General features: G+C 37.3%; 1 protein-coding gene across 2 annotated transcripts in view; it reads right to left on the reverse strand.

Moving 5' to 3' along the window:
* LOC126094773 (putative mediator of RNA polymerase II transcription subunit 26) overlaps positions 1 to 13,509 on the reverse strand; it is a 261,755-nt gene that overhangs the window by 73,826 nt on the left and 174,420 nt on the right. For both annotated transcript variants that reach the window (XM_049909325.1, XM_049909326.1), the window contains one exon: positions 12,555 to 12,640. In XM_049909325.1, coding sequence (XP_049765282.1) covers positions 12,555 to 12,640 — 86 coding nt within the window. The remainder of the gene's footprint in view (positions 1 to 12,554; positions 12,641 to 13,509) is intronic.

The following is a 13,509-nucleotide window of genomic DNA, read 5'->3' on the forward strand; positions in this document are numbered from 1 at the left end:
TTGGTCTGTTAGAAATACAAAGGCATGGAAATTAAGAAGTAATGAAGTCTATCGCAACATGGAAAACATAACTTAAACACTATGGAAGAGGCGACTGCTATTTTTTTGGACATTTATACAGAATGAACAGCAACAGGTTAACCAAGCAGATTTTCAAATATCTCTGGGACAAGAAGTCAACAATAACATGGATTCAAGAAGTTAGGAAAGATTTGGAAAGAAACAAAATAAGTGAAAAAGGTGCAACAGAAAGAGACATTTTTAAGAGGGAAGAATTCCAAGACAGGAGGGAGAAGAAGGCACGGTTGACATGGTTGAGGAGAGAAAAAGAATACGCAGTGATAAGGTGAAAGAATACTGCAAGAAGAAGAAATAAGAACAAAGGCGAAAGCATCGGAATTAGCAGGTGGTCCTTAGATGAACCAAATGGAAAAAGGAAAAGGAAGAAAGAACAACCAAAATCATTGTAAATGAAATCACTATATTTCATATTGATGCAACTGTTTGTTAGAGCTAATGATATGCATTAAAATTAATACTGTATTTTAAAAATAAAAATTTTATTACAACACATTATCTGGTACAATAAAAATATCGTCTTTATATTACAAGGATTTTACACTTTTTTACACGCAAGAACTTAAATGACAATTATAATTTCATGGAGGAGTTCCTAATAAGTAACAAACATTTTTCAGTCAGTATGGCCATAGTACATGCATAAATTTCCTCATCTATTAACATTGCTTCATCAGGAATCAAAATTGAAGGCTCTGGTGCAATAAAATTATTATCGCTAATCTAGCAGAACAACCACATCTCTCAACAGTAACATTGACTTTTCACTGTATAATTAGTCTTTAGTAATTTCATCTCTAACTTCTGATACACTCTTGGATTCCTTGTTAACAGACATATCCACTGCAACGATCTTCAACAATATATACACTCCAATCTCGACAATATTCCAGAGGGAACTGGCACATGTATTTGAGTTTGTTCAAAACAACCACCTAAAATGTAGAATATGGTAACATACTGCAGCGGGTAATTACTATTATTTGAATAGCTCTTGTAACATTTAGATATTCTGAAACATCTGCCTATCAGCAACAGATCGTCAGCTGAACTCTTCCTCAGAATAAATATGTTAAAAACAAGTTCTAATGAACAACTTGGACCTGTTCATGAATAATATAAGTTTTATAATAATAATTCAAAAAATTACTTTTTAATGATAATACTATTGTACTAACCCTTCAGACCTTCTGGCTATAACTGTGTACATTAACTTTTACTGTGTCTTAGCTTCAACAGAGGTATTTTTCCCCAATCGAAAAATGAGGTACACATTTGTGAATGTTCAACCTTTGCATCACGCACAAGTGCTGTCAACTATTGGGCATCACTATAAAAATGTCAGCAAGTCAATGTAGTAAGATGTGCAGCAGCTTGCAACCGCCAGAATACACAGATGCAGTTGGTTCGCTGTATTCTACTGTATAGCTGAATACTGGTATTGTTATTTTGCATGGTAATCATTGAATGATCATTTTACTGTTTGTTACAATAGAGAATATTTTGTAGCTAGTTATTTTAATCAACAAAATGAAGCCAAGCGTACAAAATATGTTTTGAAAATCGGTGCATATTTTTGTACAAATCTTGCATATAAAATCACTAAAAAATTATGTAAGAGCATATCACATAAAGAAAAATTTTCCCTTCTCCAGAAAAAATTCAGGTCTGAAAGGGTTAACATATAACGCACCTCTAAAAAATGGATTTAGTATTACTTCAACTTCTTTAAAATATAATATTAATTTTAACTCATTTCATTATGTCTAACAAACAGTTGCATCATATATAAAATAAAATCATTAATGATTTTATTTATGATACGTTTTGGTTGTTCATTTTATTTAAAAATCCTTCCACTTATTACTGAAGGAAAAACATTTGGCAGAAGCTGGGACTGAACCCAGGTCAGCAGATTAAAAAATCAAGTGTGTTATCAATGTGCTATTTTACACGAGTTCAGGTGTTCACTGAACTAGTATACAAAGTGCGGGTAAAAATTTGTAACATTTTTTCTGGGAATTTGCTAGTCAGTGTGTTTTACTACTGCTGCAGGATAACACCCTCCAGATAAACTGTAAGCCAACAAAGCCTCATTCCAATCTGAATTCCTCAAGTCATGCCTTCCCCTCCGTCAGTGTATTCATCAGATTACAGATGTATGACAAAGTTAGAGACCAGCAATATGTAAACTGAGCAAGTAAGTAAGTAAGTAATTAATAACAGTAATTTGTGTCTTACTTCAAACTCAGAATTGCACATAAAATGATAATATATGATTACTAAGACTAAACGTCATATGTTTTTATGAGATCTGTGTCCACAGGCCTTGTAAAATTTTTGAATGAAGTCATTCGCTTTAGGCTGTCAAAATATTATTTACATTATTGCAATGTGGACACAAGTTGTAACTATGAGGACTTTCAATTCATCTATAGGAAAATGAAGTGCTTATCCATCTGATGTACTGCTCTTTCTTCCAGTGATGATGGTCAGTACGACCAAAACTGGTTGCAATAAAGAATAATTCATACAGCTGATGCCTAAAATGCAGTTTCCTTAATTATTAGTACATTCCTTCTGTGGAATTTTTTATAAAACCATGTACTATGCTGTTTGGGTTTAAGCTTTCAAACTGTGTGTGGGAAGCTCACAACACTGTAACAAGTACTGTAACCTTGTCGGAAACAAAGTATGTATAAAAAATATAAGAAATAAATAAAAAACGCGCAATATTGCAAAAATGGGGGCTGGAGGATTGTTTGAATTTTTATGTTTTTATACAATAAGGGGCTTTGAACTCTTTAGTGAAAAGCATATACACACAATAATATTACTAGTCCCTTCATTGGAAATGACAAAACATTAAATTTAGCAATGAAAATAATCAATTTTTGAGAATATTACTGCATGGATAAAATTTTACTCACCAAGCAGCACCAGGAAGAAACACCCATAAAAGTGGTTCCTCCTCCTAGCACAAGGTTGAAAGGGAAGGAAGAGAGGCAAAGGAAAAGGACTGGTGAGGTTTCAGAAATCCTTTATCTCTCTTCCTACCCTTTCAACCCTTCTGCCGGTTGAAGGAGCCACTTGCACAGTTTCTAAACTTTTGTTTATGTTACCGTATGCCACCCCTTGGTAAATAGAACTTTTTTATCTACTCATTTATATTATACACCATTTAATTTATTTGTTAAGACTGTTATGACTGCATGCCAACTTACATGTTGCCCATATTTACTCCCAACAACTTTATATTGTTGGTCCTACTCACTGCCTCAATATTGTAAATTATACTCTTATCACTAATGTGGAGTTAAGATTTGAGCTCTTCAAAAGTGTGCTGTCAGAATCACCAATTTCTATTAGAACTAAGGTTTCATTTGTAAATAACACTAACTAATCATCAATAGGAGTGGTAGATACAGTAATATGAAACAAATCTGACATTCCTTGAGCTTTTCAAAGGTGTGCTATCAGAATCACCAATTTCTATTAGAATTAAGGTATCATTTGCAAATAATATAGACTAATCATGAATAGCAGTGGCCATAACAACTTGACTATTGCACTAGTGCTGCCAGAAGTGGAGAAAATGGGCATCACTTGAAAGATATTCATTTGTATTCAAGTGCTGCCAACATCAAGTTGCTCCTAATGCTAAGTGTTACAAAGGGCTTGTGTTTACTAGTAAGTAACTTCTGTAAGCACTTGCTCAGGTGTTTACATTAGAACAAATTCTTACTCAAGTTTACTTTATCAAGTCACTGGGGCAAGTTTATTTCAGGAGTTTTCTGGAAGTACTTGTTGCAGAAGTGCAGTTATTCTTAAAAACCAAAGCAGTTTTCACTGTTGTTGCATTATTATTAATGAATAAAAATTGTGACAAAACACAAAAATAAAAATAAAAAATTTGTGGAATACATATTGATTTTACCGAGAAACACAATTCAATTAACTAAAATCAGAGCATTTCACTTAGATTAAAAACTTTGAGGATGTCATTTGCAAATTTCAAATACCTCTTGTCTATTCTATAATCAAATATTTGATAACAAGTAACAAAAATGTGGCACTGTGTCTCACTAAAGAGACTGCCTTTTAATTACTCTCCAATTTTTGCTAATAGTATTTACAACTTTTATCATAAATGTGAAGCATCTACTTGTATAGTACCATTTAAATAAAAATAAGAAAAAACAGCTAAAATTTAAAGATGTCTAAACTGCATTTCTCTCTTCCTTTCCGGTGAAACAAATTGATTGGCAAACTCAATTAATACTCCCTTGACTGGCAGTGCCAATTGTGTGTGTTTAAGGGTTCCAATGGTACATTTGTTTCTGCCCATCTGTCTTTGTGCCATTCTCATTTTTGACACTGACATTATTGCATTGGTAAGAAAATTTCTGTGAGTTTGAGAAAAACTTCCACAAAATGACAAATTCGGCAAGTACGAATTTTCTCCCTACAGTGGAGTGTGCGCTGGTTTTAAACGTCCTGACAAATTAAACCTGATTGCCAGACTGGGACTCGAACCTGGGAACCCAGTCTGGCACACAGTAGTAGTTTGTCAGGAATTTTCATGCAAGAAACTGTTTTCCATTTTCTTGAAGTTGATGAAACTACGGGATGTCAACAGGGGAGGGGGTATCATTTACAGATATGCTTGTTCCTATATTCCATCCAATTCTGTGATTGTATGAATGATGTGGCATACCACAGCAGGAAGTTTGACAGGATGCCTAATAAATACGATCACAGGATTACTATGTTAGAGTAGTTGCAAGACAGGGAAATAAACCACAATGATTCAATGTGTAAGACTCAACTATTGTCTAAAAAGGAAAATAAACCAGCTGTAAAAGTGTATGCCGTGGATAAAATCGCTGAGAGCAGAGGCAACAAAATAGTCTTTGCAACAAAATAGTCTTTTTACCACCCCACAACTGCAATCTAAACCCGATCGAATTGGCATGGGAGAAAATAAAACATAATTTCAGGGAGAACACTTTCACTGGTGACATGTCAAAGAAAAGATCGCAGAATATTGTTAATGCTGCTTTCCTTTCAGTTGCTGCAGAGTACCACCAAGATTACTGCAGGGAAGTGCAGCAGTTGGAGCAAGAGTACTGGAAACAAGATGGAATAATGGAAATGTTCAGCAATTAAGTTATCAATGTCATGCCCTCAAGCTATGATGATGATGATGATAATCTTGAATCAAACACAAATGACAGTGGTCTTTGGTGAACATCATTTTGACATTTCTTTCAGGCACAGTTAATTACACTTCGTTAACATTACTGTTGTGCTGTGTTTAATAAATGAAAAGTGCAAACAGATTCCAAAAATCAGTTTTTGACTTTTGAATTATTTGCGATAAATAAATAATACATAAGTTGTAAGTAAAACTCTCAAGCATGAATGTGAGAACAAATTAGGTGATTTCTGATCCAATGGAAATGTCACTTAAGCAGGCAACGTGCCCACAACTGTCATGTTCAGTTTCGTATTAAGCACAAAACGCAGGTAGTGGTGCCAGCACTGCTGCAAGGAGCTGTTGCTGCCTTCCCCTCATTGCTCATCTCCCCTTGGAAGCCATAAAGCTGGGCCATGGCTGCTCCCAACAGCCACCACACTAATCAACAACTTATTGTGCACAAACAGCTCAATAGTATGAAACAAATTAGACATTCCTTGATGATCTACAGACATGTAAGAGTGTCATTTAGGTACTTTTATTTCCAGCTGGACTATTAATATACAACAGAAAAACAGATTGTCTGCAGAGGTCTGATGACCATCAGTTTATCTTCCATTGCCCCCCCCCCCCCCCCCCTCAATACACACAAAACTACCAATTTATTCTACAGTTTCTCCAGGAACAGGAAGGGTGGAGAGCACTGACATGTACTTTCTTCAACAGCTTATCTCCCAGCAACATAATGTCCACTGTCATTATGTGCCAGGATTGCGTTTTGCATTGCATTTTACTAAATATGTTTTTTACTAAATATGTATGTATCTCCAGCCCACAAGCTTAGCAATGTTTTCAGTCTTGTTTATGTGCACATCAGCCACTCAGTGACTCAATTGCATGGGGAGCTGTTATTTTTACTCCTCCTATTAGGAAAATTTCCTGCAGTGCACTCTGTCTTACACTCAAGTGTGGCATCCGCCCATCCTCAAAGGATGATGGTGTAGCATAGTTGGCTAAAACTCGGCAACATCTGCTATGGCTGAAAAGTCCCACTCGAGAGTGGCAGTCTCTATGGCAATTTGGGCACTTGAAATGTGAAGGACTTCCACCAGAGGCCACTCCCTACTTCCGTCCTGCCCTCTTCCTGATGTCTTCTCGCATTCATTTGTTCTCTGCAAGCTCAACCTCATTGCGCACAGTTTGTTGCTACCTGCCATGGTCACCTGCTTTTATTTTCCCACTGACTTGGATCAATGCTGGCCTTGGTCAGATCTCTCTTGCAGGCATCCTTGAAGAGAAGGTGCGGTCTTCCTATTGGCCTCACACCCTCCCAAAGTTCTCCATACAGCACTTTCTTTGGTATTCGCTCAGGACCCATGTGCCTGACATTGTCCCAGCCATCTTAGACATCGGTGGCTCTCAGGAGTGCATGGATGCTGGTTGTGCTTGCGAGCCACAATCTATCCTTCCAAGAGTCTGCAGGATCCTCTGGAGACAACGGATATGGAAGCTGTTCAGTCAGGATTCGTGTTTAGCAAAAGTTGTCCATACCTCACAGCTATACAAAAGGGTGCTGTTAACACAAGCATTATTTACTTGAAATTTAGTTTTTCGATCTACACACAAAACCACTACCACATCATCCCCCTTACATTTAACTCAAAATATTAGGGAGCATTCTGAACTGTCCAGATTAGTATAGGGATGGGCTAAATTATTAATTATGATTGATAGGTTACAACACTCTAGTTCCAACCACGTAATGGGTTCCTTGTAGGGCGTGAAGGATGCTTAAAAAAGTGAAAACAAAAGCAGAAAATGAAAAGGGAATGAATACTGAACGAAGACTCATTATCACAATTGAAAGCATCTGTTTGGCCACAGAAGCTATGACGAAACATAAAATTTGCTGTTCTGTTGCTTTCTTCTCCAAAAGAACAAATTTCTGCCTTTTTCCATTTTGATATCCACAAGCAACTAAATATAAAACTTAATGTAACACTTCACTTTCCTACAGTATGTTGCATTTGCATAATATACCAGTACAGAAATGCAATCAAGAACACACAATACACTTGGAGCTAAAAACACATTAAGGCTTTTGCATTGGACCTACAGCACTGCTCGCTCAGTTGAACAGCTCTGCACTCTACAGTCTGACTTTATTAACTGTTTCTACAGGAACAAATATGTTCCAACTGTGAATTATATCCTATGTAGGTAGAGCTGTTAATATGTCACTTGCCATATAGAATGGACCACCAAGTCTAGGAACACGTATTAATGAAACAGCTGTGATAGAATGCTCCAAAGGAATTTATACATTATAGGTGGATGAACAGTGTCCAGACCGCACAGAGCTAGCTGTGTAACAATGCAAGATTTAACTATGATGCATATTACTGTGACAAAGCACAAATATTATAAATTGTTTCAAATTACTGAAATCTTAATAGCAAGAAGAAAAATATTGAAAGAAAAAGGGAAAAGTTCTCACTGTTATTAAATAACAGGGTAAATACTAAAAACTTGCTTGTGACAACTGTTGGCGAAGCCCACCCTACAAAAATATAATGCCATTGAATAGATAATAATTCTACCCACCAAGCGGTGTCGGGGAAAACACACATATAAAGGCATTTAAGTTTGGAAGTTTTTAGAGTCAGTGCATCCTCCTCCATGCAGAAAGGTTGAAGGGGAAAGAAAAGGGGTTAAGGAGGAGGACTGATGAGGTTTAGGAAAAAGGGTAGGTTTCGGAAAAGTTGCTCAGAACCCTGGGGAGAATTATTGGACGGGATGAGAAGGAAAGACTGGTTGTTAGGGATGGCACTGGATGAGATTTGAAAACTTGAGAGGTTAAAGGTGGAAAATAGGGCAATAACCAAGACAGAGATTACTACCAAACCTCATGTATGTGTTAGCATGAGCAGAAAGCGAAGTGCACTATATGTGATAGAAGTGGGCGAGGGGCAGCAAAAACTAGGCTGGTCAGAAAATGAAAAATATAGAACACCAAAAAGGAGCAAAGAAAGCAATAGTCACTGTGAAGAAATGTTGAGACCAAAGAAATTAATGTACATCAAAGCCAGGTGGCTAGCGAGAATCAAGGACATGTTGTAAGTGCCAGCTGGTGGTGGATCAAATAGGGATCATGGTCAGAACTGTTCAAGGCAATCCCAGCTTGATCTAGCAAAAAAAAAGAGTGTTAGAAACCTTCCAAGAATTACTCACATCCAGCACTGCTTCACAACCCTTTCTAAGGTCCCTACAACATGACCCTAATCTGTCCTTTGTAGAACTCCAAGCTCTTTGTTCCCTAAAAGCTGATGACGCCATCAGACAAGGGAGTTACCGCTCTGGTACTTGACCAACGAGAGTATGTAAGCGAAGGACGATGCCAGCTATCTGACACCTCTCCTCAACTCACAGAATTTCTCACCCCACCCAAACCACACACTTCACCTTTTACCTTTATCCCAAGATCCACAAACGCAAGCACCATGGCCATCCCATAGTAGCTGACTTCATAGCACCCACCAAACATTTATTTGCCTTAGCTGATCAGCACCTGCAACCCATAGTACAAAGACTTCCCTCCTATACTAAAGACAGCAGCCTTTCCTAGACCATCTGAAATCTGTGCATGTCCCACTCCCACCACACACCTTGCTCGTCACCATTAATAACACCACCTTCCGTAACATCACACCCCATGTATATGGTCGGTCTGCTGCTGAACATTTCCTCAGTCAACATCTACCAGATTCCAAACCTATAACATCCTCTCTGCTCACCTTAATCAACTTTATACTTACCAACAGCATCTTTACCTTTGAGGGACAGATGTACAAACAAACCAGGGGCTCAAGCATGGGAACCACGATGACTCCTTCCTACATCAACCTCTTCGTGGGTCGCTTGGAGGGGGCTTTCCTGGGATCCAAACGCCTTCAGTCTCTGGTCTGGTTTAGATACATCGATGATATCCTTGCCATGTGGACTCATGGTGGGACTAACCTATTAAAATTCTTGGAATCTCTAAATACATGTTGAGACAGGAATCTCTAAATACATTCTCGGAATTAAATTTCACATGGTCCTATTCCAAATCCCATTCCACTTTCCTTCATGTTGATCTCATCCTCATCGAAGGCCAGCTACACACATCTATTTACATTAAACCTACTAACAAACAACAGTACTTACATTCTGAAAGTTGCCATCCATCCCATATCAAACATTCCCTTCCATAGAGCATTGGTATTCAAGGCAAAATTATTTGTTCAGTTGCAGACTCATTACAGCAAGACACCAGCATTCCCACCTCAGCCTTCACTGGACATAATTATTCCACCAGCCTAGTTCAGAAGCAGCACATCAAATCCCAGCACGGCTGACTGCCAACAAAACACCACTTGTCACTCAGTATTATCCTGGTCTTGAATGTACTATTCAACTACTTCGACAAGGCTATGACTTCCTAAAGTCATGCCTTGATATGAAATCCATTCTGTCCAACATTTTGCCCACCACAGCCAGAAGAGCTTTTCATCGTTCTCCCAATCTAGGCAATAACCTTGGCAGATATATGCTCCTTCTGTACCCATCTCCCTATCCTACAGCTCCTTGCCCTGTGACCTTCCATGCTGTAAGACTTGCCTTTGCCCATCCTGTCACCACTTACACCAGTCCCGTAACTGGCAAAATACGTACTATCAAAAGGGAGAGCCACCTGTGAAACGACATGTCATATACCAGCAATTATTTAAATACTGTTCGGCCTTTTACATTGGCATGACTATCATCAAGTTATCAGTTATTACGAATGGGTATAGGCAGAGAATGCATACTGGCAAAACACAATATGCTATTGCAGAGCACGCTGTACAACATGACAGTCATGACTTCAGTGCATGTTTCACCACACGTGCCATCTGGATTCTTCCCGCAGACACCAGCTTCTCGTAACTCCGCAGGTGGGAACTGGAGTTATAACATGTCGTCGTTTCTTGCCGTCAACCTTGGTTTATTTTACATTAATTTCTTTGGCCTCAACATTTCTTCACAGTAACTACTCCTTTCTTCACTCCCTTTTAGTTTTATTATCTTCCGATTTTTTGATCTGTCTATTCCCCCCTCTCTTATTACAACAGAATGCATTTCACTTTCTGCTCTCATTAATTAGTGCACAATATTTTGTCAGTGATCTCCATCTTGTTTATTACCCTATCTTCCACCTTTAAACTCTTAGATTTTCAAATCTTGTCTGGTGTAGTCCTCAACAATCGGTCTGTCCTCCTCATCCCATCTGGTTCCATTAAGTCTCCCTTGACCTGGGGTTCTGGTCAACTTTTCCAAGCTCTACCCTATTTCCTAAAACTCACCAGACTTTTTTCTAAAACTCTCTTCTTTCCCCTTCAACCCTTCTACCAGAAGAAGGAGCTTCTGGTTCTGAAAGCTTGCAAACTTTAATACCTTTATATGTACGTTCTCCTGCCACCACTTGGTGAACAGATGTTTTTATTCATCCATTGCATCATATTTTCATAAATCAATGATTTTGTTGATCTATACTTGATCTATACTACTAAAATTTTGATATGGTTCAGAGTGGAAAGTATTCTTTGCCTAATAGGTACAATTCATTAAGTACTCTTCAGAGTTACATTAAATATCACCCATCCATAATGTAGTATAACAAGAAGACTGCAAGTAAATGAGACTTAGAATTTCCATTGTACAGATTGAATATATAGAGTAAAAACTAATACACAGAAGGAATTATAATTAATAAGACTCTCATATTCATACTGTAGTTGGTGAAAGACAATAAAGGCAACCAAGAAAAGTGATTTTAGGTAAAATGCAGTGCAATCAGTCAATTTTCCAGATTCCACTATACCAATATGATTACAAAAGGCACAACATATTTTAATCCATCGTAAAGTTACTTAGTGTGCAATACTTACAGCTTTATCTTGCAGATACATTTCATGTTACTATATCGTATCATTTATCAATTTGTTCCCCCTGACTCACTATGTATCGCATCAACTGTCTAAATATTATTCATGCTTTTCTCCACAGTTGTTTCCATCCCCCACTGGTTACTGCACTAGTTCTTTAGTAATAAGATTTGTAGTGATTTGATCGTATTTATGTCACATTAGTTTTAATTTTCTCTAGCTGTTAATCTACACCATGTAAAGGAATACTGGTATAAGTGTAATCATTGTTAATTCATCTTGGAATGTGGTCGCTCACCTGTAATTAAAAAACTGATAAACTACTGAAAGACATTTCATTTACTTAACACAGTAGTGCATCATTAATAAAGTGATTCCAATATCCGTAAACCTGCATGCAGTTGTAACCTAAGCAAATAAACGAGCATATTTTCTTAAAAAGTGACTGCACACTGGTGGACTCGCAAATAATTACATACTTCCTTTACAGTGGTAAATTCATGGTACACCAAAATCAATATCTTGAAAACAGGGATTCGTCAACACACTAGCAAAACTAGTTATGCTAAAGAGATAAAGTAAAGTTGATGAGAGCTTAGCGTCTTACTGACATTGACTTCACTAGTGATGGGGCACTAGTGCAAGTGAACAGGGTGGGAGTGGAAATAAGCTGTGTCATTTATCGAGAAACCGTTTCATTCTGCAGTAATTCCCAGGGAAGCAATATGCTATGTAATGTACCATATTGCACAGTGCAAAAGTGGAGAGGGCTAGTTGCAGGGTTCAAGAAAAATGATATTATAAATGTGACCAAGAGACCATAAATTAATGTCTAGCAAGAGGCTTGGTCACTTTTTCATGTGTTCTGCTTCTTACAAAACTTTGTAATGGATCTTGCAGAATTTCTATGCAGTAATAAATGATGGTTGAAACGTACAGATTCAGGCAATGATAAAGGACATAAGGATATGCCGAGTTGTACAAAAAAAATACAGCAGAAGCAAGTGTGGGATCTATTGACAAAAGAAAGTGTCTTGGTGTAGGTAAATTCATTGCGTTACAATGTGTATGGTAATTCTGATAATTTGAGAAGATCTAAGCATTTCTTGCCTAAAAAATAAAAAAACTGCCATTATGATTAGTACTGGGCATGTTTCTAGCTTGTTTAGAAAACAATTTGCCACTTGACAGACACCTATAAGAAGTGAGATGTCTTTAAATAGACCTAAAAACTGTTGGCATTGATTAAAATGTATGATAAAATAATTTCCAATGGTACTAACACTATTTTGGCAATGACGAAAAATTACCTGAGTGAGGGCCACAGAACCACTGGAGGTGGCTGTACGAAGATTCTGCTGGCTCAAGTTTTTTACACCTGATGTCATAATCTGAGCTGCAAAAGAAAGGTTCTCATGAATAGTTTATAAGGGTTTTTACTTCTTGGGTAAACACTTTTTTAAAATATTGACAGGCCTTTACCTGATAATCACACAATAATAGCTGTGTAGGTGATGATATTACCATTCTGACATTCAGGAAGGTTGTAAAAAAATTAAGCAGTGAAGGGAGAAATAATAGTAGTTAAAGATAAATTACACGACAAATAAATAGTTGTTTGAAGAGATAATAGAGGGGTGAGAATTAAAGGGTTTTGTAATTATAACAGAAATATTAGTTTATGATATTTGGATAAATATAAAAAAGGCTATAGACAGCTAGAATAAAATGAGTCGAATGGCAGTTCAATATGGCCTGTAACAGCTGTCTGTTGAGTTGGAATAAATTAAGTAGAATTACAATTTACATCATTGTTGTTGACAGCATCCTTCCAGATTTACTCACAAAAGTAGCATCTTTGAGTCTGAGGCATAAATGTATCACCCGCTGGACTGTTACAAACATGCACAAGTACTAAATTGAGTTTAATTTTTCACCTTTCCCCCTCAGTTTGGTGTCCATCTGTGTGCCGTGCACCTGTGTTCGATGAGTTAGTGTTTACACAGCAGTTTCTACTTTTCATTTTATGATTGTTTATTGACATCGCCTTCAGTGCTGTCTAAAAGAGACCAGAGCTTGTTTTCGTTCTCTTGTTTACATTTTAGTGTGTATCATAGTTTTGGTAGTGTAGACCTTCACCACATGCAGTGTCAAGAGCTGAGTAGCTTGAACAAGTAGAACAATGAGTCAGTACTCTAAGTTTGCTGTCTGGCTGTGTGCTGCCCACTTGTGTTGTGTGACCTAGTATTAATGTAGCAGCTTGCA

This window comes from Schistocerca cancellata, chromosome 8 (genome assembly GCF_023864275.1).
Source record: "Schistocerca cancellata isolate TAMUIC-IGC-003103 chromosome 8, iqSchCanc2.1, whole genome shotgun sequence".
NCBI lineage: Eukaryota > Metazoa > Arthropoda > Insecta > Orthoptera > Acrididae > Schistocerca > Schistocerca cancellata.